Source organism: Amblyomma americanum, chromosome 11, assembly GCF_052857255.1.
Source record: "Amblyomma americanum isolate KBUSLIRL-KWMA chromosome 11, ASM5285725v1, whole genome shotgun sequence".
Taxonomy (NCBI): Eukaryota; Metazoa; Arthropoda; class Arachnida; order Ixodida; family Ixodidae; genus Amblyomma; species Amblyomma americanum.
In genome coordinates, this window is record NC_135507.1 from 14412012 (window position 1) to 14436797 (window position 24786).

The 24786-nt window shown below is 47.2% G+C and overlaps 1 protein-coding gene across 3 annotated transcripts in view; it reads left to right on the top strand.

The window, feature by feature from the left end:
* LOC144109932 (uncharacterized) overlaps positions 1 to 24786 on the top strand; it is a 150410-nt gene that overhangs the window by 103786 nt on the left and 21838 nt on the right. The window contains exon 3 of one of the 3 annotated variants that reach the window (XM_077642701.1): positions 9302 to 9350. The exons of the other annotated variants lie outside the window; for them this stretch is intronic. Within the exon in view, the coding sequence (XP_077498827.1) occupies positions 9302 to 9350 (49 nt within the window). The remainder of the gene's footprint in view (positions 1 to 9301; positions 9351 to 24786) is intronic. 3 annotated transcript variants of the gene reach the window in all.

The following is a 24786-nucleotide window of genomic DNA, read 5'->3' on the forward strand; positions in this document are numbered from 1 at the left end:
TTGTTCTATTTTTTTGTTGTTCTTTTCTCTCATTACCCGCTTATCGGCTTCAGGTTTTGGCGAGGAGGCGAGAAGATGGGCCTCTCCTTTCAATCTACAATCCTAGCCTTTTTCTTCTCTTCCCCACTAACTTTCCCTTTAACCTTCGCTCCCTATTCCTTGCGTTTTGGTTGTTGGCGTCTTTCGCGAGATGATATTCTTTGATTCCTCATTTTTTAATTTTTCTTTCTCGGAACGAACGATCTTGCCGGTCTGGGACGAAACAATAGGCACGGGAAAAGCGAGAAGGGCAGTTTTATTGTTTTTTATGATCCCTGCTCCCCTCCTTCCCTTCGTTCCCACCGCCCACGTCCCGTTTTAGGGAGCGACGGAGAAAGTGTGGGATGGCACCACCGCCGCTGCCGACCGGAAATCTTGGCTCTTGGCCGATAAGCGTGTATTGTGTGCGTCCGAGGGTCGACCTTCTCTTCCCCCCTTGCCTGCTTTCAGGCGCGCGGTAAGCTGCCGCGCGGTTTGCGACGCCTTAATGACGCCCCGGGTCTTTTTACCTCTCCCACCACTACCAGCCTCTCTCTGTCTCCACCCTGCCTCGCCTCGTGCGCGGTAGCGGCGACCGCACTGGCAGCCGCACCTTTAATGACATCATTTGTTGAGACAGGGCGTGCGGCGGGGGCGCTTGAAAAACCCGAAGCCGTCTCCTCGTTCCAGCCACAGTGGCTCGTGTGTGTGCTGATACAACCTAATGACCGCGGTGTCCCCCAAAAGCAGAGTTTGACGAAAGGCTACCGCTTTGCCCCCATGTCTTTCTTCCTCCCTCTCTTTTTGCCGCTATCGTCTCGTCTTCACTTTCCCAAAGCTCCTCTCTTCCTCTTCTTGCTCGCACGTGCCGAGACCCTTCCCCATAACGCGCCACGATGCTTTGTTTCTCATCGGGCGACAAACCGCGAGAGTTTCTCTTGCGTTCTGCGGCTTCGCCGTCGGACTTTCGTGCACTGTGGCGTAGTGTCGTTCAGGAAAACGTTTGCAGTTAATAAAGCACTCCGGCAGGCACTTTTTATTATTAACTCCGCCCCAAAGTGTGGCACGGTGCCGAGAAGCTTAGGTGCCAGATTTTTTTTTGTTTGGCGCTCGCGACCGATGATGGGAAGTCACATCTAAATCGCCGTTAACTGCCTCCTTCACCTTTTTTTTTTTCGCTGTATGATCGCCTCTCAGTCATTGTCTGTTTCTCAGCCCATTCGAAGAAGTAATAGTTATGTACCATAATTACGGGCAGATTTGTTTATTGCCATTTGCTTCGTATGCTGTTTTTGATAACTAGTAACGTTATTTTGTGTAAATGTGCTTCTTGCTGGCGATTTTCGTGTTTTTTTTTTTACCGTACTCCTTTAAGCAATGGTGGCGCTTGATAGCATACTACCTACCCTTTAATGCTTTGTTTAATTTTCCTTTCTACTCGTTTCCTTATCCAGCATCACACGTTTCTGCTTCAGTGGAGTATATGCGATATACTTCAGGGGTCGGGTAACAGCTCATTCTCGATCTACATACTTCTTGTATCATTTCAGGATTTTTTTTCTTCTTCCAGGCGTTATCTTTGCTTGCTAATTGTTCATTTCCCGTGTCATCATTTCCCGCTTCTGCCTTCACGATGATGTTTTTCTTTCCCCTTCTGCCACGCAGCGGGGCTGGTATGGTTATTCATTTATTTTGTGTAATGGTATTTGCGCCTGCTTTGTCTTCCTTCCCACTTTTTCTAGCTTTGCTACAAGCATAGGATACACCCTCCCGTGCGAAGCTTGAAGCCTTTCGTGTTTCTAATTTCTTTTTAGGTACGCTATAAAGCAGAAGGGAGCTGAAGATACGGTGCGGAGAAGCCCAATGCTTCGTGATCGTATATTTTATATTTTCCTTCCTTTTTTTTGTGAAATGAATTCTTTCCTGATTTATTCGCTCTATTTTTTCGCCCCACAAGCTGTGGTGGCTGGACGGCTGACGCAGACTCAAGCAGAAATATTCATACGCACCGGCCTACCGTAGCCCCGTTGTAGCCCATTAGAGGGGTGCCCTGTGAACCTCGCCTTCTGATTTGTCTTTAAGCGCCCCTCAGCGACCTTTTTCGAGCTAATCTTTCTTTTTTCTTTCCTGTTGGCTTCGCTTGCGCACCGGCCTGAGCTGCCACTAAATGGACCGTTCAAGAAACTTTGCTTCATCGTCACGCGAGAGCAGATTAGGCTGGCAGGTCTAGTGCTTAATGAGTTGCGCCCTGGTAAAAAGTGCTTGGCTCTGGAGGGCCAGGGTTGGTTCCCGCACTTAGGAGAGCGAAGCCCGGATTCCAAGGGCTTGACAGTGACTAGTACGGATGAAAACTTTGCTCTCCTTATGTCTTGTACTTCATTCGTTTCGCGGTTTTTGGGAAGCGGGAAATTTGAAATAAGGAGCATTTGCTCTTTGTTGTACAGAGGCAGTTGACCGAGCGTAGTGTTTTCCTGTTTAAACCTAGGTATGTTCAGGATTTAAGATAAAGCTGGTTATTTCTATTTTTCTTGTACTGTTCATCCTCTAGTGCACAGTTATCTCTGAGACGTGCATTTTTCTGTGGGCTTCAAGATCACAGTGGTTTAACACGCTCATAAACATAGTTCTGTGGATTAAATCTTCGGCAATACTCCAACCGCACTTTTCCATTTGTTTGTATATAAATGTACGGCAGAATTCCGTGCGGAGGGGGGGGGGGGTTCGGTGGCAGTGCCCTTTGTGTGCTCGCAAAGTGACACCATGACAGGAACGAATGCAGTGGTGGGTCAAGCCTGTTGTACCTCTTTACCATAAGAAAGATCTGCGATGGGCTGAGGGGTCCGCAGCGCTCGAAATGTTAATTGGCCGCAAGCCGAGCACGACATCATGCCGAACGAGTCGTAGAACGGCTGCCACGTTAAAAGACAAGACACTGCAGAACAACGACTCCTAAGGAAGAGTTTACCGTTGCTACTGCCTCACCAAAATACATTCTGAACTCATTGTGAAGGTCTAACGTATCTTCTCATATCGCAGATTGCTCTAAGTCCTTGATTCAAGAGCGTACACTGATAGAGTATCTTGCCTTCTATCGTCATCTTCGGTACTTGGCAAATCTATCTATTCAAATGGTCCTGGCCAGTTCACGCCGTTTTATATAGGCTAATGTAGCAACAAACCGTTCACAAATATAGACGCAGGTCTATAGACCTTGCGAAAGACAGGCTGAGTCCGGCTGCAGTCTCATTCTCCGACCCAGCTCCACGCGTCCTCATACGACCGGTGAGCGAAGGAGTCTCCTTTGAGCCACAAACTGCCCGAGACGCCGTGCGACAAAAGCCGTGGTTTCCGACGACGCTGCCGACTAAGACGCGCGCCGTTTGTCCGTAATGGTAGCGCCGGCGACACCCTTCTCTCACTCAGGGCACGCACGGCCAGTTCCTCCTAGGGGTGAGGGCAGGCCCCTTAAGTGATCGCCACGCTGAGTCCGGTCTCCTGGCGCCGGATGGTCCCCATTGTGCCTCGCGCATCGCCGATCCACCGCCGCAGCCTTCTTTCCCGATCTGAACGGTGCTTCGCTCCCGAAACGGCCCGTTTGTCTCACCTATTCTGCAGTAGAAGGAACGCACTGTCCTGCATTCTCCTCCCCGAGATGGAGACATCCGGGTATCCGCGCATGTGTGTATGATTGGTTGCTTGTCGGCGAGTATGAATGTGGTTGTTGCTGCTGTTTACTAGTACCTCTACTTCTATCGAGATCGCTTCTAGCGGAGTACAAAAGCGCGCCAGCTTGGATCAGGACGGTAGCGCCGGGGCTGTCAAGGCGGGCCAGACCAATCGAACGGACGGGTGAGTCGCAGAGTAAGAAGAAAGCGGCTGAAAGCAGTGTCTTCCTTGGCTACTCGGTTCGGTGGCGCCGACAAAAGGAAGTCCAAACACTGCGCCGGCAAGCCAGGGCTGCGCTGGTTTGCGGAACACTGCGCAACAGAGCATGTCGGTCAGTTTTGGACTCTAATGGGTCCACGGTGTGTACAACGTTTTTAAGCGCACTTGATAAGGGCTCTACAAAGCACAACAACAAAAAAGTAATGGTTCTAAATAGTTCTAAACGTTCTGGCTGGGAGAAAAATGAGAATGGAGTAAGCAAGACGAGAAGTTGTTTGGTGAGGCGAATTTTGGTCGATTATAGAGGGGGGTTATTTTAGTGCAAGTGGCTGAGACATCCAGGCCACGTCTAGAGAACTTTGGGGAACAAAGCTACAACTAGCGCTTTTGGAAAGGCCAGGGGATATGTTTTACGAATTTTTTGAACTCTTTCTTTTTGTATACTGATGGACAACGCACCGCGAGTTGAAGCGTAAAGCGGTCTTCATTCACGCCTTAAAAAAGAAAAACAAAAAGTGCTCCTGTTTCAGATTGTCCAAAAAAACGTGCGGTCAGCGCGCTTTGACAGCGGACAGTGAAAAAAGCACAGTAGTTGATATCGCTCAATAAACGCAGAAATAAAACGAATTGATTTGCCTTTATTTGTTGAGAAAGGGAGAGTTGAAAAGAAGTGTGTATAAATATGGTACACTCTAGGTTTTTGCGCATCAGAAACAACGTATAAAAGGAACAGGTTTCCTTTGCAATCTACGCTTATTCGCCACATTTTTCTCCGTCGCCCGCCGTCCAGAACCTTCTCGCTCCAGGCGTCGTTTCGAGATCTGAATCGTGTGGCGCTGTCTGCTTGGGTCGACGTTGTCTTTAGCCATAACTTCTTAATATTTTCTTTGGGGGGGCATTTTTTCAACTATCCGCAATTTCTCTTTCTTCCCAAACTCTCAAATTTGCAGCATACCACCTTTCTTCGCCTCAAGTTTTCAGCCTTTGCTTTGCTCTTTTTCCTCGCTCTGCCTATTCTGCATTGAACCCGACCGTATAAAACGCCATCAAAAGGAAAGAAGGAAGTAGGCATGAGTTTTGCTGGCTGAGACGAGTGTCCGGTAGGCTGAACGGAAAGCAAGCTAGGCATCTACCGCAGTGAAGTAAAACAAAATAAAATAGAAAACAAGGTCAAGGAAAGAAAGAAAGCTGTAGCTGCCACTTGTGCGAGAGATGTCGGGTCACTGCTTCTTCATTCCGCTCGCGCTGTGCCGAGATCGTGCGGACAGCGCGGTCCCGCAGCCCCTCCGAGAGTGGCGGCCGACGGTTCGGCTCTCTTCAAACTGAGAGGCTTGTGAACACACAGGGAAAGAATAAAATAAGTAACAATAGAGAGAACTAAATGAAAAATAAACGCGCTTGCACCCTGTTGTTCTTTTTTCTTGATGCCTTGCTTTTGTGGCTCGGAATATCCATTTCTAATGTGAAGAACACACACGCATACGCAGCAACGTACAGCCAGCCCCTAGTGGCAGTGAGGGTAGCCGATGTCTTCCCGTCCGCGCTGCCTCACTCCCTCCGTGCGCTCAGCTGACGTCGCGGTGGGTTTTATTCCCGCAATGCCGGACAGTTGTGTGCATCGATGTGAAGCCTGAAATGAGCGTTCCCAATGTGACATGCACGCTGAAGTGTGCTTCTGAAGTATTGAGCATTGAGCATTCATTTTAGATTTAAGGTGGTTGATCTTTTGTAGGACCTGAACGATGAAGGCAGACGGCGGTACACGAAAGAGGTGTGACGGGACGCATGCTTTAAAGCAAGCATTATGTTTTGTCGTTGCGTTAGCTTGCCCTTTCCATCCCCTACACTCCTCCAAGCGCAGTGTTTTTTGAAATTTAGCTGCTGTGCGCCACTAACTAGCCAAGGTTTCGGCACTCCGGCTGTCATAAGGTCAGTGAGATGATTCAGCGCACTAGTTGTCCTTTCCTTCGTCCTCGTCTGTGGCGCTGCTGTCTTTAGTTGCTGGAAACAATGCAGACTCGCTACTTGTATGTTGAAGTCATGTCGAGTTAGGATAGTCTTATAATAAATAAATATCAAGCGGCAACCGGAGGTGGTCGCTAAACGCTGCTCTAAAACGCGCAAAATCGTCTAAGTATAGGCCAGGCTCGTGTATGCAGTGGTTGTGAGTGTCGGCACAAAGCCATACAGCGACACTAATACGGAAGGATAGCTGAAGACTGCGTACGCTTCTCTTTCCCATCTTAGTTCACTGCTCGCGTCGTGCGCTAGCTGTAGCCTAGTGCGTTTATAGAAAGTTTTGAGCCGTAAGACCAACTGAACACGCCTCACTACTGTAACTGAGGAAACTAAGTAGGGCAACATAAAAGGATCACCATTTTCAGAAACTCGAAGAGATTTAAGGCGATATATTACCTCTGCAGCGCTATCTTGATGACAGCAATTAATTTCGAGAATAGTCATCGCGTGCAGGCGATCTTAGCCTAAGCATCGTAATCATTACACTAGATTTGCAGTTCTGAATTAAATGTGCCGAATTCAGTAACAACATAGTCGTCTTTATTCCTTCGACCTGTTGCGTTATGTTTCGACGCAGCCAATTCATGTCTCACGCGAACACGGCGCGCTTTGTTCGAGCGTTCTGAGCTTCTGCACACAACTGCTAACGGCGAGGTACTGAAGCGAAGCAAGTTTAAGCTGCGACTGTCTCCCCGCTTTTTCGCTTCCTGTATTTGGTTCATGCATACATATCCACGAAAAGAGAAAGGACAGAAGCTGGGGTCTGGTGGCATGTTTCGTAAAACTAGAAAAGGGATGCGGGGCAAACGAAAACCTCCCCCACACGGCTCCCGTCTCTACACCTCATTCCTACGTATACATATAAACACACGCGTGTATGGAAGTACGGGACACAAACTGTCTCGTGGTTTCCGCTTTCCCGGAGCCGGCCACTCGGTTATACTCTGGTCGGTCTGCGGCGCGCAGCTGTGGCGAGGCGAATGAGAGGGATCGTCGGGGAAGAAGTTGAGCGGAATGTCTTTCCCCACTCAGGGAGGGGGGCTCCGAGCCCGGGCTTCTGATCCAATTAGACGCGGCACCTCGATCCCTGTCCGGATCAAACCCTTTTTGATAAGGCAAACAGCGATGGCATGGCCCCAGTGCCGCAACTTCTCCCCTCACCCTTTTTCCCCACGTCGAGAAACAAAAGGCACGGACCCGTATACGTACTCTTCTGTACGAGAAAGGAAAACTAGCCGAGTTCAGGGGAACCAGGCACGAAGGGGGAATCGGAGGTGGAAACCTGAGCAAATACGGAGGGCAAACAAGCCCAGCGCAACCTCTTCTTTTTTTGTGTTCCCCTTTCTTCGTCGTACAGTGTTCCTTTTTTGTCCCTTGTGTGTCTTGAGATCGCCGGTTCTTTTTTGTTTGTGTTTTTTCATCCTGCTTGCTGGAACGCGAGGTGTTCTGCTTTGCCAAGTCTGGACCTCCTAAATCTTCGGACGTAAAGGCATACCTCTAAGCTTCCAATCGCCGTGTTTTTGTTCTTGTAGTCGTTTCTGTCTTTTGACTGGACGCCACTTACTTAGCCGCATGCCTTCTGGTCTCCTGACCGTGGGGACTCTTGCTATATCCTGTCTGTTCTAGTACTAAAGGAAGGGCTAAAGAATGCTAGCAGTGTTTTAAGGAATCCGGTTATGATGATTAAATTTTTTACTTGGCGTAATGGCGGCTTGGCAAAAACGCCACGGAACCCAAATTTTACAATGTACTTCATGGAGCGTTTAGCGCTCTCGGAGAACCAATGAAATATCACAAATAAACATGGAGGGAGCCTGCACTTCACGGAGTTGTCGCGTCCGGAAGCAAATGAAATTGAAAAGAACACCGAGGCTTTAATCTGCCAAATGCGGGAAATTGAGATAAAAAGCCAATTTGACTAAAGAAAAATGAGTGCATGGAAACACAAATTTTTAAGGAGATGCCAAATAAGGCAGGACGCCCTCGACAGGAGCATTTGATGAGAGTTATGGTAAGGAAACGGAAGGCATTAATTTTCGTTTGCACATCAATCGAACCTCATGAAACTAAGATTGTCGGAGGGTGTTGACATCAATACTACAAAGGAAAGGCATACCTACGTCTGCTATCATAGAGTGTGACAGCGTTGTACTCGCGAAGATTTCACAATGCGCCATGCAATTCCCTTTTTACTGTTGCGGTGATTCATATGCTAATAAAAAAACAGCTCATTATTCGCTCCAGTATCAACTAGTTTAGGCTGTTCTGCCAGGTTTTGAGCATTAAAATCAGGAAAAACGCCTTTCGTGTAAGTTTTGTTTAAGAAAACGTGACCAAAAAGAAACCTTGCAAAGAAACAACAAGAAATGAGTAGAAACCCTCAAAGTATTAGAGGTAGGTGTGAGACATGTCTCCGTCATTTCGCTTGCAAGCGCCACATGCTCTAAATCAATCTCTGCTGCCAAACAACTGAAAAGAAAAAACGGCAGAGCAAGAGAGTGGCAGACGGACTTGTTGAATCAAGCCTTCTACGGCGCCGTTTCAATCTCGCAAGAAACTCGGCAAAAGTAATTTTTTCCTTCATTTTCTTTTAACCGCTCGCGGTGGCGCTCGGGGCTTAAGCAGCGCAGATTAAAGGCCTCGGGGTGGCGGGAGCGCTTGCCGCCCTGCAGCGGCGGCAGGAAGAAGCAGTCAGTTTGTCAATGACAACCCCGGCTTGTTTTCTTCGTACATTTCAATTGCTGCCACGCAATTCCGCGGCGTCGTTTCGGTGGCGTGGGGAAGTTAGGGAGGGGTGGGATAAGAGGAGAAGGAAGTGGGGAGGGGGGCGGCGAAGGCATGTAAGTACGTGGGAGGCTCGGTCACAATCATCCGGGTGTTTTGCATTCCACCGCGCGCGCGTGTGTAATGTGGTCGCGAGATTTAGGGAGAGGTGGAAGATGCTGTGGGAAGCAAAACAACTTCATCCGGTGCCGGGACCCACGGGACGACAGGTTCGACTCTTTCAGATTTGATTAACACTCTGCGGCTTGCTTTTTTCTTTTTCTTGTTTTCTCAGAATAAATGTTTCTGTGTGTATTTTTTACACATTTTAATGTTTGCCTGCTTTCGCATTTCTTTAATTTTTCTTTACCGTTGTTGTGTTCATTTAAATTTCTTTCTGATTTTAGTTTTCCTAATTTCGTTAAAAACACAAGGAATTTTTAAAAAGTGCAACTACGATTTGCAAGAAGTTTGCCTCTTGTTTTAACGGCAAGCTTCAGTTCGTCCTGTCTATTCCACTCTTACTTTTCAATTATTTTCCGTTTGGTTACTATTTTCTAAGTTTCCTGTTGCATTTTTCTTTCCTTGGTTTTTCTTTTGTTCTTTTTTCTTTCAGTTGGTGGCACGCACGGTGACTGGGTCTTCGAGGCACCGCACAGAATACCGTAAGAAACCAGCATTGACTTTGAGTCACTAACCACTAACAAGTCACACTTACTAGTACTTGTCTGATAAGTGCTACTCTAACAGGCAGAGCGATTATTCACTCTTGACACTTGCGTATTAGCAAGAGCGGCTCTTTTTCTGACGAGGTGTAGACGAAAGTCATCAAAACGTCTAAGCGCAGAGTAATGAGAATAATGAAAGAATAATGAGCCCATATATCCTGTATCCAATTCTAGATCCGGTAACGTCATATATAGCTACGCAGAAAGGATAACTACGAATATTCAGTGTTATGGTCGAGAGTACAGGCGTATATCTGGGCACATACTGTGTGGCGGTCATGAATCGATGAGCCAATAACGGTATTCGTTCAGTACAACTGATCATTTACATTGTCACGGTCTTATGAACGCGAACAGTCCCTACAGATGGTTCTTGGTGATCGAAGATCCGCTCGAATTCTGCGCCATTTATACCTCCTGTACAACGTAGCAGCCATGACACATTGATGATCAGCCTCTAGAGAGCGCGGGTTATTTCGAAGCTCGGTACGACGGCGCGTTCAGCACGCCCTGGGAACCAGAGTAACGGGGAGATATGCCTTCCGCTTTCAAGTCTCGTCCTCCGCTAACCGCCAAGCTTCCTCGGATGAGACACGTCGACCCTGCCCCCTAGACCAATTCTGAGCCATCGTTCATCGAAGAAACCCGGCCCCCGCCTGAAGCCTCGTCTGTTGTTATTACTCTTATGAACCTAAGGGACGACTCGCTTCTCCGTCGATTCCCATCTGAAAGCGGCGAGCGAGCTCCCGACGCCACGACGCGCCGCCAGGTCGATCGTCAAATCCATGCTTGGTGCAGACGCAGACACGGAGCCGCTAATGGGCCACTAATCCGAAAGCCCCTCCTCTTTCCCCGCTACGGAAACAAAAGCGTGTCCGCCCTCTTCGAGAGCAGGTCTGGGCACCATTCTTCTTGGCGACGAAGCGGAGAAGTTCATTGATTTAGAGGGAGCGAAACAGAGGCCCGGGTCTTCCTCGGCCGCTTCGCCGTCTCCGCTGCTGGCACCGTTTGTCAGCCGAGGGATCCTTGTGGGAAGGCGGCGGCGACAGCGCAGCGGAAGGCGGCAGGTTTCTGCGCGCTCTCGCTAACAGTGGCGTCGACGGCGTCTCGTCGACAGTGAGCGGCGCGGAGCCAGTCGGGATGTTCGTGTCGTTTCCGGAACACGAAGGCTGTACGCACCACCGCGGCTGTTGATGCCGCGAGGACGAACCGAAGGACAGGACAGACACCACGGTCGCTCTCGCTTGGGAGGCGCAATAAATCTGCGCGTAGAGCCGCCGTGACTCCTTTGGCGCCCCTCACGGTTTGGGAACCAGACGACAGCGGCGGATCGGCGCTGCCACTTCGCCGGTTCCTGCTCGCTTTGTGTCTGTTCGCACTGTCGTGTGGTGGCGTGCGGAGCGCTCTATTGGAGCGTGTAATTTGTCGCGTACGTTGCAGTGAACGAAATGAGGTGTACTACTACACGCGAAGACCATTTATTTGCGATCGTGTGGAGGTGAAAAATTGGATCAGGGGTCTTTTGCGCGACACTGCCACAGGAAGCAGGCGCTGCCTGACCGTCATTCGTACAGCATTGTTGTCGTTTTGACTATTTGGTTGCTATTATTTCGTTTTTGAGTCTCTTTGGTGACCCGGTTTTGGCAATCAAACAATTTGTTATTTTGACGTGTGGACAAACAAATGGTGCATCTGTTGATCTTCCTGAAACGCAGCTTTTTCGCAACGCTGGAAGCCCGGGCAGATGGGCTTGGCATGAAGGCACCGATTCGTGTGGTACACTCGCATTTATACGTTATGAGATTTAAGGTATTTTGAGACGAGATCGATCAAGACAGCTTGGTGTAATCTATTTATCTATAATAGGCTTCTTTGTAAACGAGCTGCCTGCTTGGGTAGGTTCCGTAATTCTTGCTCAGCGACATACATTTAGTTTCGCCGGCATACAGCCTCTTCTCAATATCTGTAATACTGATCTGTATTGCCTCCTGGCTCTTTCGAATTTCGTTAACAGAACTACCGTCATTGCACCTTCAATGTGGTGGCTGTTGTGCTTTGTGAACGAGTAAAAGAAAAAAAAAAGATGGGAAATGGCTCCTGGCGAGCGGATTATTTTCTCGAACCTATTTTACTTTTCCGAAAATCGCTTACCTGCGTGGTGTCTTCGTGACAATAGTTTTACCATAGCGCTAGTGGCTACACTGCAGACTGTCAAACCGAGCTAACCGCTACTTAACGCTACTCTTCAACGGACACTCGCTGTTAGAAGTACGTACTTTTGTGGGAGATCCTACACGTGCAAAAGAACAATGCGATGTTTGTTGGTACGCGAACCGCCGGTGGCAGTCCGTTATTTGCATATATGCCCGGACCAAGCCCACTCCATTCCCGCTGGGACGTCGTTAACGCTAGTGGGGAGTTACCGTAGCTAAAAGCAGGCGAAAAATAAAGGAAAAGACCAATGAAAAGATCCCTCCTTTCACCCTTGTCCTTAGCTTTGTCTCCCGGGCAGTCACGCTGCATACATTCCGCAACAACGGTCCCGTAGACATAATGGTTGTACAAAGGGAAAAGCGGGAAGCACGACACACGCCTGCATCCATTTGTCTTCCCGGCACTCGTTCGAGAGCTGCCGCGCGGACAGCTTGCCGTTGGCGAGCGACTCGTCATCAAAAACCTACAGCCGACATACGCCCCACCTCTGGGTGTGCTGTTCCCGCTGCCTTTTCTTGGTCGTGCTGCGACACCGCCCGTGAGCGCCGCTGGAGGAAAGAAAAATGGCACGAAATACAAGAGTAATGAGTCGCAGTCAGCTCGGAAGCGGCGACAAACGGCGCCCCTTAGCGACGAAAGAATGGAACAAAAGGGCTTTATTTTTCCATTTCTATTTCTTGTCGATTGTGGGGTTTTAACGTGCCGGAGCGAATCATGCTACGAGGAATGCTGTACTGGAAGGCTCCGGGTTAATTTAGAGTACCTTCCAAGCGGCACAGGTAATTGGCCCATTATTGGAAATTATTGCTTTCGCTTTGTTGCTTTGGAGGGCCAGGCTTTGCCAATACATTTCCAATATTAGGTCAATTTCTTGTTATGCTTGGGCTGGGGCTCTTAAACGTGCGCTGACATTGGGTGTTCTTTCGTTTCGCCTCCATCGAAATTCAGCTGCCGTGCTTCTGAGATCGAACCCACGACTTTGGGATCAGCACCTGAATGGTGAACCCACTGAGCCGTCGCGGCTGGTCTCATTCTCCTCTGGATTCATTTTGAAGAGCCCGGTGTTTTTTCTTAGGGATAGTAAAGTGAATAGTGTCTTGGTAGCCTTGGCTGGGATTAGCGCGGAATGGCTTGGATTAGCTTTTCTTCAACGTGAATCGAACTCATTGATGAAGAAATAGAAAACGGTGTGTCATCTACCATTGGCTGGTTAGTCTCACTGAAGAAGGAGATATGTGAAATGAGAGACACCTATCATAAGCGAAACAGTTCAGAGAGGGAATTGTTCAGAAATTGAGGTGTTCACAAGCTGCACGTCTGTGATTGAAAAAGAACCCTTATTACGGAAAAATCACGTTGCGGGCAGTGTGTATTATGTCAGGGGCGCTGACAGAATGTAAAGGCGAAAAGACAAAACACGAACTTCCGTAATGCAGGCTTGGTTGTTTTGAAGACCAAGCGTATACAAGGAACGTGAACTAAAAAAAAAACGGTCAAGATTTTCTTTCGTTTCTCGTTCTACGTAAACAAAGAATTTGGCTAAAGGAATTCGCAGAAGAAAACATCAGTTGTCGAGTCACGAGGTAGACAACAAAAGGCGAGAGACAGAAAGCGAAGAAGTGTCTGCGCCGTATAAATGAAACAGAGTGGCAACAGAGAGAGCAATATGGAATCAGGAACCCACTTGACCCTTCAGCTTTTCCTCGCTAGACCCGACCGGCTTCTTTCCTTCGCTGTTCGTCTCTACGAAGGGCTCAGCTCAGCTGGGACCACACACGCACACACACAGAGCCGGGCTGCACCAGATTGAGCCCATCAATCAGCGCGCCTTGCGAAGCAGCTTGCTCCTTGAGGTGGTGGGCCCTCTTCTACGTACTCGGCATCGCTTTGCTGGGCTTACTTTCGTGCCTCAAGCTTATTATTTTTTTTACGCCTCTCGCCCTGTTCTTCCATTCTTTCATTTAGGCTAGCATAGACGGGAAGGGGAGCTTGAACCTTGCGAAGAAGACAAGCGGGAGGAGTCGTGTTCGCCAGTGCGCGCTGCGAGCGGCGGCGAGCTCGTGGTGCCGTGCTATAGGAAGCGTAGGCGCTGGTGCGCGGTCCCTGCTTTGTTCTGAGGCACCACGCGTCATGTCGTGCTCGGCCCGACCGATTTGTCCGACGGGGAAGAGGCCACTTTGTCACCTCTTTGAAGGAGACATAGGAGTGGAGGGGTTGTAACGGTTACAATGAATAGAGGACATTGAACCAAAGAGGAGAATATGCAGGGTGCACTTTATTCCCTTATGTTTTGGGAAAGTGTCGCATTAGCCGGATTAATATTAGAGTGGCAATACTTAATACCTACAAAATATAGGTAATAGAACAAGAGCTATAATCACTAGGAGCGTAGCTGAAAGAAATTGCTCGGTCATTTTTAGTAGAGAGCGATGTGAACCGTGAAGTATTTTTTATTTTTGATTCGAAAGCTAATTTCGTGCTGCGCGAAGATTGGGGAAACACAGACGCGAGCAAATTTTATTCATTCCAGCTGTTCAATGTGGCTCACAGCTTTTCTGAAGATATCACCACGAACAAGACGTAAGGCGTCGCACAGCTCAGTCAACTGTGCCTCTATTTCCGCCACCCGCGTTGATGTCATGTTTCCTGCGTCCTCGGTTTCGCCATCTTCCACTGCGGCATTTGAATTCTGGCATTTAAAGAAACTATTTCTGGCGATTCTGTGTGTGTTCGCTAGGCGCAAATGTTCGCTAAGTTTCTGGTTTATTACTGTGCCATTATACTTTAATTGCTCGACTATTTAGCTCTAAAGTACGCCGCGGTGGCTCACCACTTAAGGCATTGTGCCATAATGAGAACGAGATTGGTAGCTTTCTTGTGTACTGGTATCACGGAGCACGTTTGGGTGGTGAAAAAACAAATAGCAGCTTCTCACTACATTACGGTTATTATATTAACCCTGTCCTGTGCCACTTGCGGCTACCTTCCCGCTTAACATATTGATGGTTTAAGAACTGCTCCAGGGTGTTCGAGCCCTGTTCTGATGAGTGGGTGCCTTGTCGGTTCTGGTCGCCGGGATCAGGCAGCACCCCAGGCCTAGTTATTAATTTCTAGCCACACACTCGCATGCTTTTTTTTTTTATCCGGTGGAGAGTTGTTGCGGAACCTAGATTCAAACCGCGTTCCTATTACACATAGGGCGGTGTTCTACCTCTACACCACCGCTGAATGACTCCTCTCACTACAGCGTCTTTCCCTTCATGAGCTGAGGCATAAAAAAAGCCCTGCTTTAAAATGAAGCCTGATATAAACTAGTTTGTTGGGTTCGTAGAGCAATCACCAAATTCTCCACTTATCGATTTAGGCGTTTAGAATCCCTCTTGGATTATTTCATAGCAGTGTCTCCTTAGAAATATACTTTTAAAGAAAGGGGAGAGGGAAGCCCTCGCTACTTATGTGATGAGGAGCAAAGAGGCTGAATTCACCTGAGCATTCCGCGGAGAAGTTGCTGGCGGCTGTACCTGGAGTGTTTGGAGGCGACGGTTAGCAGATTTTTCATAGACACAAAACGGTGGACTCCGCTTCAGAGTGCTCATGATTCCGAGTATTTCCTTTATTTAGGAAGGGAGAGAATAGCACCTATAATCACGGTTACTATTTGATTGATTGCATAGTAAGTCACAGGACACACAAGGAGAGGAGAAGGAAGAAAGAAATGTTTTATTTTAGGCGTCCCCCAGTTGCGACAAGCTGTGGTGATGCATAGTATGCAGCAATGATGCCGGGCGGCAATATCTTTTTTTTTTCTTAATTGATGGGGGTTGTATGCTTGGAATTCACATTTTCTACTACGGTGATTTTTGTTCATGCATTTAACCGCGTAATTTTTCCTCTCAGTGTAAATCGATGATTTCGCCCATTTTGATCCCGGAGTGAGCTGAAAAGAAAAGAAGCAATAACGAATGATTATATATAAATTTACAAGAAGCACATGGAACGCGTGCATTCTATACGCTATGGACGTGGTCACATCCTGTCACCGACATGCAAACGTACTTGTCTATTCACGTTAGTTGTTCGTGGGTGCCGATTAATGAAGTTATTTATTTATATAAAATATTAACGTCAACTGTGTTCATGCTATAAAGGTTCTCATTCTAGAACGTCCTTACATTATAGATTTTTTCCTCCATTATTATACCGACTTTTAAACTACACAGAGGGCTCGACCAACCAACGACATACACTCACCCTTCCGACTCATCTTTTTTCCCCTTGTGCTGCTTGTACTAGAAACGTGTAGCATATTGCATGGTTTAGTAAAAGATTGCACGTTTATGACTATTAGTCAGGCTCAAGTTAGCCAATAAACAGCTGGCGCTTGCGGCGGGGCCAACGTTACACGCAACTGAAATAAAGTTCAGAGTAAAAACATTTCTTGTCCTGTCTTTCTTTTGCTCTGTGCTCGAGTAGAAAGCAGTCACTGTAACAATTTTGGTCATACCCATGATCGAAGCGAGCTGCCTTCACCCTTGGCACACACGGATTTGTATCATATTAATGGCAAAATAGGTCACTGACTTCTCCTTAACATTAACTGCATAACTTTGTATTGCGGAATACGAAGACGAGGCTGGTAACGAAGTGGAAACGTGACTTATTTCAGAAAAATGCCTAAAATTTTTGAAAATTTCCATCCCGGTAGGTCTAGGAATCCGTCAAATGAAATAAAATAAGATTTATTTTCAACCTTTGTGCAATGTTGATGGCCTTCCTGACAAAACGTTGTCACCACAGCTTGACTTGATCGAAGAACACATCACTCTACCAGCAAAAGCTTGAGTCTAGTTGAGAAATAATGCTTAAACGTCCTAATTCGTCCAAGACAGATGAAGCAGAAAAAAAATGGCTCGTTAGGCGCGTTGAGAAACTGCGCGACATTCATCACCTGCGCAAACCTGATCATTCGTCACATGTAGAAAGAGGCGTTACCTATTCGTGCGATTATATTTTGATACAATTAACCTGCGAATAAATTTTGTTAAAATTCATTTGAATTTGAGTTGCAGATTTATTCACAGGAAGGCCGAGGGCAGGCCATAGAAAAAAAGATAAAATTTTAGCTTTTAGGAACTCTGTGGCTTTAAATATCGTTTTGTACTGTGCAAACCGATTGGTCGGGACGGACGATGTGGATGTTATCGCTGTTTTTTTTTTGTTCAGCGAACCATTAAGAATTTAATCGCTGCTTATCGTCTCCGGCTAACGGCATTTTCATTTTTCTGCTCGCCACGTGCGGAGAGCCAGCTTGCATAAGTTTCCTAGAAGCGCTACTGTAGATCACACCGGAATTGTTACGCTAATATGCAGCATGTTACACTTTGGTTGGAAAAGTTCTCAAAGACTTATGCGCGTTCCGGAAACTTCGGTGTCGTGTCTGAATAGAGCGCGGCTGACACCCACGGTAATTCCGCTCCCAACAACGGCCACATGACCGGGATGGTATCGTCGCCACCGAGACACTTCCTTTTGATGGAGAGCTCTAGTTTGTCTGCTGAGAGTTTGTTGTCCAAATAAATATTCATCCGTCTTCCATACCCTCGTCGGCATTGCACACGACGATAGGTCGCGCAACATGCGCTAAGTGCCACGGAGCTGTTACCTTTTAAATGCGATGTCATAACTGACAACTGAGAGGTCTGGAATGCACACTAATGCGGTGCTTGGTGTAAATGAAATTATTTTATAGCGCAGCTCTTAAGAGCCCGTTCCTGGGTTTTTGTGTAACCTTTAGCAACTAGAACGAGCCGTTAACCGTAGTTGGGTGATACTGATGGCAAGATACACCCACAGAGCTGAGTATACTTGTCTAGCATGCTGGAGCCGTTCAGTTAGAAACAAAAGAAAGCGCAATTTTAAAGCAAGTACTGAGTTTCACCGGTCATATTCGCGCTGGACCCGAGCCGAATAGACATAGAAACTGCTGAAGCCCAAGCACCTTGCTTTCATCTAAGCACCTGCGTTGAGATTTAACTTATACGCCCTGCAGCACACCACTCGAGCGTTCTAGACAAGCGTGCTAACTTCCACACGTACTGGGCGGTACTTGACGAAGTGGACCGCACACAAAGCGAGCGCGAGCACTAAATTTCGCCAAGCAAAAGTGATAGGATCTTTTACTGTCATTTTGCCTGAATCAGTCGCGCTACTAATTTTTGGCGAGATCTACGTGATTCGCGACTTCGCTTGAAATGAGCGTGCTATTTTTGGAAGCCAGGAAATATGTTTTCACAAGAATGCCCCAAATTGAGAATCCTGCTCGCCGGATATAGCTGCGAGAATTTCTCAAACAGTAGAGTGCTTGATTTAACCAAACTGCACAATGAAAACTTCGCTGTGCAAACCTCCACACGCCGGTTGCTAATTTAACTGAGTTGTCGAGACAGTCTTCAGAAAGTCTGTATCTCTACAGAGTATCAGCAATATGCAGAGCCAGCTCTTCTAACTTTCCCCAAAATATGCACTGAGCTCCAAACGAATGCGTTCGCCTAAGCAAAGGCATCAGACTAATATTTGCAAGCTGACTAAGCTTTACCGTCCAGACACCTCTAACGAGGCGCACAATTCTAGCGGCGGATTTGGCCTGTGTTACGAGCGTAGCATACCATCTTAGCACGTTCAGCCCATCGACATGGTGCGAGCTCTCATATGAATTTCAATACGCATTTGAAGCTACGTCGCAACTTCTCCACTAGCGTTCTTTATCTCGTTTAGCCCCATCTCTTGTGCTGGAGTTCGTGTGATGCCGAAGAAATGACATTCGCGTTGCACAGTCCCCAAGAAAATCCGGCCAAGAACCAAAAAAAAAAGCGGGGAGGCAGCAGAACAGACGTATCAGACAGCAATCACCCAGACATTGCTTCTGCAGCTGCCATGGCGGTCTTCGCATCGTTTAAGGGCACGAGACGGCATAGAACTCAGTCCGAAAGTACAACTTTTTTTTTCCTTTGCTGGAATGCTCGCACGATGCCGGGGACGCGGGTTTCGGCAACGACGTGGTGACATTGCTTGCCGCGGCTAATGGAGAGGCCATCTGGATCGGTCGCGACTGGCGGTGACGACGAAAATACAAAGAAATCATACGCGAACCCTGATGCCATGGCCGTTCGTTGTCGTCTAGCTTGCCATACATAGCTGCACTTGCTTCTCTCATCCCCTCTTGCGCGTGTATGGCCGTAGCTGTAAGCTTTCGCGGCCGCCATCTCGCGGCCAATTAAAGCACCATCACGAGTGACGTTTTTGCGGGCCCATTCTGGCGAGCCCTTTCGAGCACTTGAGGGTCAAGCGTGGTCCGGCCTGATGGATGCGCTGTCACACACCCGCGCCCACAGCCCTGGTGCACGTCCTATGTTTTGGGTTGCGCGTTCGGCGCTGCAGCCTTTCGGTCCGTGAAATGGACAAGCGCGAATCATGGCTGACACGACGCTAACATGAAGCAGGACTGGATGCGACGCGACGCTGTCCGCAAGAATTGCGATGAGATTGCTAGGGATGGGAGGTAGTAGGATGTTGGCGAGTTTTGAGTGTAAGAATTTAGGGCTACTTCCAGCTTGCGTGGGTGATGCCAGCGTTAACTAATTTTTTTACTTTTATCGAAACGAAAGTTAGATGATAAGCTACTAAACTATCACAACGATTTCCCTCTCTTCGACGGGCCTTTACTGCGTGTCATTTAATATGGGGCTAGTAAGAACGTGAAATAAAATTGAGGTCATGAGCTAGGCGCGGCTATGCCAAATCCCGCACGTTTTTAGCGCTTATGCATTATGTGAGCACAGCTGTAGAACACGGCTATTTGATTGTTTTGATAATAATTTTAGCGGGGGTAAATAACTCGCTATGATTAATTGGGTTGGCTTTCAACATTATATTGCGCTAGATGCCTCTCGCTTTTGGCTCCATAGTGCATTAGTGTCCAAGGTTCACGAGCCACCCACTATCAAAACAAAAAGTATTGACCTAACGCACATGTATACCGGTAGTTTTTTGCAATAAGACTATATCGTGTATGCTGTTGACCGGAGCGCAAGCTCGTGTTTAAATTGAATTGCCTTTTACACTCGGTGTGTTAAGAAAAGTTCCCTCTATAACGCACCTGCTGAGAAGCAACGATTACGGTATACCGCTTCTGAGAATGAGTACAGGTTAATTAGGTCTACTCTGACCTCGTAGAAAATGGACAGTCGCTTCACTGACAACGCATCACTTTTTCCCCTGTTACCTTCGCAAATCGCTGAAACAGTACGTTAAACGTATAGGCACCCAAATGTTTACTTATACTTTAACAGAGAGTAAAAATTAAAGGAAAGGAAGGAAAATGTCTTTAGGCCAATCACGGCATACGTTTGTGTTGTTTCGTTCTAGTTACAATTTCTTTAAGATGGTGTACCCTCGGCACTAAACCAACGTTGCTGCAAGTTTTTTTAAATATTTCCACGTGCAATTAGTGACCGCATTGCGCAATCAAGCGCTGTGCATGCTGCTACTGTCAACCATTTCTGTATTTGACGCTCGTAGTTCTGCAACTTGTAAAAATGCATAAAAAATAAGGAAAGTAAAATGTGAACTCACCTACCACGTCGTGAGCTTCTGTGCGTTGTGATTTGGTCTCCACGCAGAAAACAGCCGATGACTGCGATAAAAACAAGAAACAAAAAGTTATTTCATGCAAACAGCTGAGCGGAGAGTCAAGAAAGAGCCTGTAACAACTGCGTTCGTCAAGAAGGTTCGTAACTGTAAACATTGTCATTTCTCTACGACATAATTCGGGCAGCTGGTAATCCGAAAGCGCGTGCTATCCTGTATAGAATGGAAAATTGGTGTACTGTTGTGGTGGTTGTGGTAATAATTGGTTTCACTGCGTGAGCAGCTCGAACTTTTTGATGTCACGAAGTTTACGTTATGCGCACGCATTTCTTAACTTTGCGCAGAATTTGCATTCAGTTTGTTTGCATAACAGAACTATCAGGCATATCTTTATGGTTTCTAATGATACCATTTCTATCTGATCGTAACACTCCATTCCCAAGAGGGGCGATTCCATTTACAAGCACACTACGTCGGGGTATAACCTTTAGCGTGGTTTGTTTGGAACGTAGTTGTAGTATTGAAAAGTTTTCCATGTGGCAATTTTCCGGAGAGGAGTGGTGGGTATGTTGCAGAACTACAGATCAAGGCCGCGTAAATCTTGCTCAAAAAACTCTGCTTGCGAAAGCCAGGATAGATACAAGTTTGGGGACAACTCCAGCATGGTAGATTAATATTAGAGTAGTCAACTGTCTGCGACTGTGCGATTCTTTAGGAAAGCAGCCGCGCATATTTCAGAGCCAAGGAAAAAACATTTAACTGCAGAGTGCTATTGTGCTGAGAGAATGTTGACCTTACGACATGTGTGAAAAATTCGAAGCCATATGTATTCGGTTGTTAACAGCAGAACAGTGGCTGCACAGCTTCACGAAAAAAAAGAAAAACCACTGAATAATGATTAGCAAAAATAAGTTCGAAAGACAAGTTGGCTTTATTACCGTTACTTCGATATTGCATGATGCAAAAGGAAAAACGTAATCATTAGCAAAAATAAGTTCGAAAGACAATTTAGCTTCATTCCCGTGAGAGATTACGATATATCAAGACGCAAAATGATAAACGTATGAATGTATCAAGAGTGAGAATCCTGTAGATTTCTGTAAGCGATGGAATCAAGCTTAGTAACTTGAGTATCAGTATGCCTCCTGGAAATGCATGGCATTCAATCTGTGTGGTGTTATGCCCCCTTGAGAACGATATCGCTGATGTCGCGCACTTCAAGCAGATAAAACTGCCACACGAGTCTGTGGCGCTCAAAGGATCCAGATGTGGTGCGGCCACATTTATTTGAGAGTGCCCCAGAGCGTAGCGTAGGCTGCCGTGCCAGCAAGGTGCCTCCAGCGTTCTGATCGGCTCGCGCTTAATATTCTTGGTTCTCTTCGCGCGTGCAGCTATGGCCGCTGCAAGGTGGCGCTACGAGTCTACGTGCCACCAGAATCATGAAGGCGCAAAGCTGTGAATCCTTATATCCAGATTCATTGAACAGAAGGTCAGCCATTGCTCACTTAATCATCATATGGTGTGCGATAAGGCGATCAAACTAAGACTTGTAACACTATACTTGGAGGTAAGCTATGTTTGAAAATGACACATCTCTCCAAAAAGTTATAACGCCTGTCGTTAATGACACTTGTATTTTTTAGTCTGGCGTTGTCATGTTCGCGTCAAGGACGTATTTTATGGGCACAACCAAAAGATTTCTCCAATGTGGCGATCGTGCGCCCGCACTGCGATCAAGAAATCTTCAATAAAACCCTAATTCCTTAAAAGTATCATTTATGAGTAATACGATACTTGACCAAAAAAATAATTAGAATTATGCTCTATAAATACATGCCAAAGTCGCAGATGTGGCTGTGAGGCATGGTTTATCAGAAGGATCCAAATGATTTTCACCATCATGGGGTTCTTTAATGTGGCCTTCAGTCAGGGGGCTTTAGCGGTTTAGAATTTTGCCTGCGTCAAAATGTGCTTGCCGAGTGACATCGAAGCCGGGATATCGTGATCAATAAACCAACTCCACACTCATGGAGTCAGCGCAGCGGTTCTTCTGCAAAAACAACTCTAATCGCCGTGTAAAGCTGTGCCAATGTTGTGGCCGATTCCTTTCGTGTTTATCGCTGGGTGGCGTAGCCAGCGATGTTTTCTCTATGAATGGAGTGAGGCGGGTTAAGAGCGACGGCTCGGCTTATCTCCACCGATGAACGCAATGTCGCGAAGACAGACTCAGCTCTTCGGGTCGGTGCAGCGGAATCATCTCGCCGACTATGCTCCTAATTGCGACTATTCAGTCGAGCGTAAGCCTACAAGAGCTTCCAAATTGAGGAGGCATCAGCTCCATGGCTAAGGAGACGGTGCGCCCAAACTTAACCAAGAAGGCTTTGCAAGCGATGACTGCGCAATGACTCCGCACTCTCTGTTGAAGAGTTCATCCTGAAGACGCAGTAGTCAACCATTATGACACGAAATCACTGAAGCCGTTCCTGGCAACATAGGAAATAGTCGCAAGACGATGTTGCCGAATGCCTGTAAAGCGTGCTTTGCCTTAGAAAGGGTGTTTATGAGGAGAAACAAACATAATGAAAAGGAGAAAAAAACAAATGACAAGTTTTTGCGTTCATTTATGTCGCTATTATTCACAGCCGCACCAGAATCAATGGACCGGATATGGCATACTGCACTGAATGCGCGGTGAAGTTTTCCAACCGTGCTAGTCTTATCTTCCAGTGTTGCATGCCTGCGACTGCAACACGGATCCTGCACGCCTCCGTTACCGTTTCGGGCAACATATTTTGGTTAGAAGCAGCACCTGTTCTAGGTGAACTCCTAGTCGCTCGTAGCTGAAAGCAGGTGCTCTGCAAAGCCTCAGTAGGCTAGTTGAGCTGTTCAACTTGGGCGAAAAACAGAATTCGAGTTCCCAATTTCCATGTGACACAGAAGCGAGGCTGTTTGGTTAAGTCGTACGTGGTTAAGCGATGAAGCTGCCTTGTACTGAACGCACAGGAGGGGACAAGTTATCAGTACGGGAAGAAAAGACCGACACCTCAAAGTCTTATTGAGGAATATCCTGTAACCATTAGAGCGATAACGAGTGAAGCAGAACTGTGTTTAATCACGTTTTTACTGCAGAGAACAATTACACCTCAAGATCCAAGTGAAGCATTCTGCTGAAATGACAGATAGCTATGAACGTGATTTTGAAGCCTGAATAAAGCATAATCAGGGATCAAAATGGTTGCGCTTAGTGTCCGAGGAAAATCTGCTACAGACTTTGACAAACTCAGGTGTCTCGAATTAAATGCAGGCGCCTCCAGCGGAAGGCGCTTGTCACCGTGGTTGGCAGCCAAAGAAAAACTTCAAAAGAACGAAAACTGACGCCCCTTAAGGCAGGGAACGTGCATTTCGCTTCGCCATATTTGATCTGAATTTTCTGCATTTCAAGAAAAATTACTTTTCTTTCCTTCTGGGTAGCGAGGTTCTTCAAGTTGCTTAAATGCGGTTTAAGGCCCTCATCACCGTTAAGTACTTTCAAGAGCCGCTTTCTGACTACACTGAAGCCTTTACTCCGCAAAGCTGGCTTCCTCGCAGTGTATTCGCCACCTACCAGAGGGATTCTCTTCAAAAATCACGAAAGAAGAAACTCTAAGAAAACGGCTTCTTGCTCCAAAGTACGCAAAAAGAGGGAGAAGAGATCGTAAGCTGTTCTTTTTTCCCTCTCTTTTCCTCTCGTCTTTTTCGTCCCCTCTACGGATTAAGACAACACTTGAGAAGAGCTTGACTTCATTGCACCCCAAAAGAAGGTCTCGGTCACACCAACGAGCTATTGAGACGGGAAAACAGGGAGAATTCCCGGAAGCTACCAGCGAAGAAGCGGGGTGTCGGATCGCCTCCACCAGCCGCCGGCGACGTTAGAAGCGGGGGAGAATGTTCGGAGGGCGACGGAGATTGGCCACCGCGTGATGGACGAGCTGCTCAGCGATGCGCGTCTCGCCCGAGGAGCTGCGACAGGATTAAGCGACGGTCGAGGCAAGCAGCAGCGATGTTTAAATTTAAACGCCGTATCACGGCGGAAGCCACTTACCGCAGCGGTTTGGCGCTTTAGCACGGGCTCTCTCCTTCTCTGTTTTCCTTTCTCTCGAGTTCTTCTGGAGTTACACCTTTATAACAGCGTGGAAAAAGAAAACTCAACGCTGTATCCACACTGAGATTCGGATACCACTATGGCGAGAACGATGTTGGCCGTACTCCGCCAAGAAGTCGACGAGAACATGCCATTCCCACGGAAGTACGCTCTCAGCGCGCTATCCATTGTGGAAGCGATGCACGTCTTGAAAAGCGTCAAGCATAGATTACACCGCTGTTGCGTGCCGCACCACCATGATGCATTCCACATGGAAGCTGAACATTCTTGTATAAGTTGGTCACAAGAACACCTGTCTTTGATGGCTCACCGCTTAGGCGATGTTGTCTTAGTCTGAGTCTTCTTTGCACGTCGGCGGAAGCATCGCCGCAA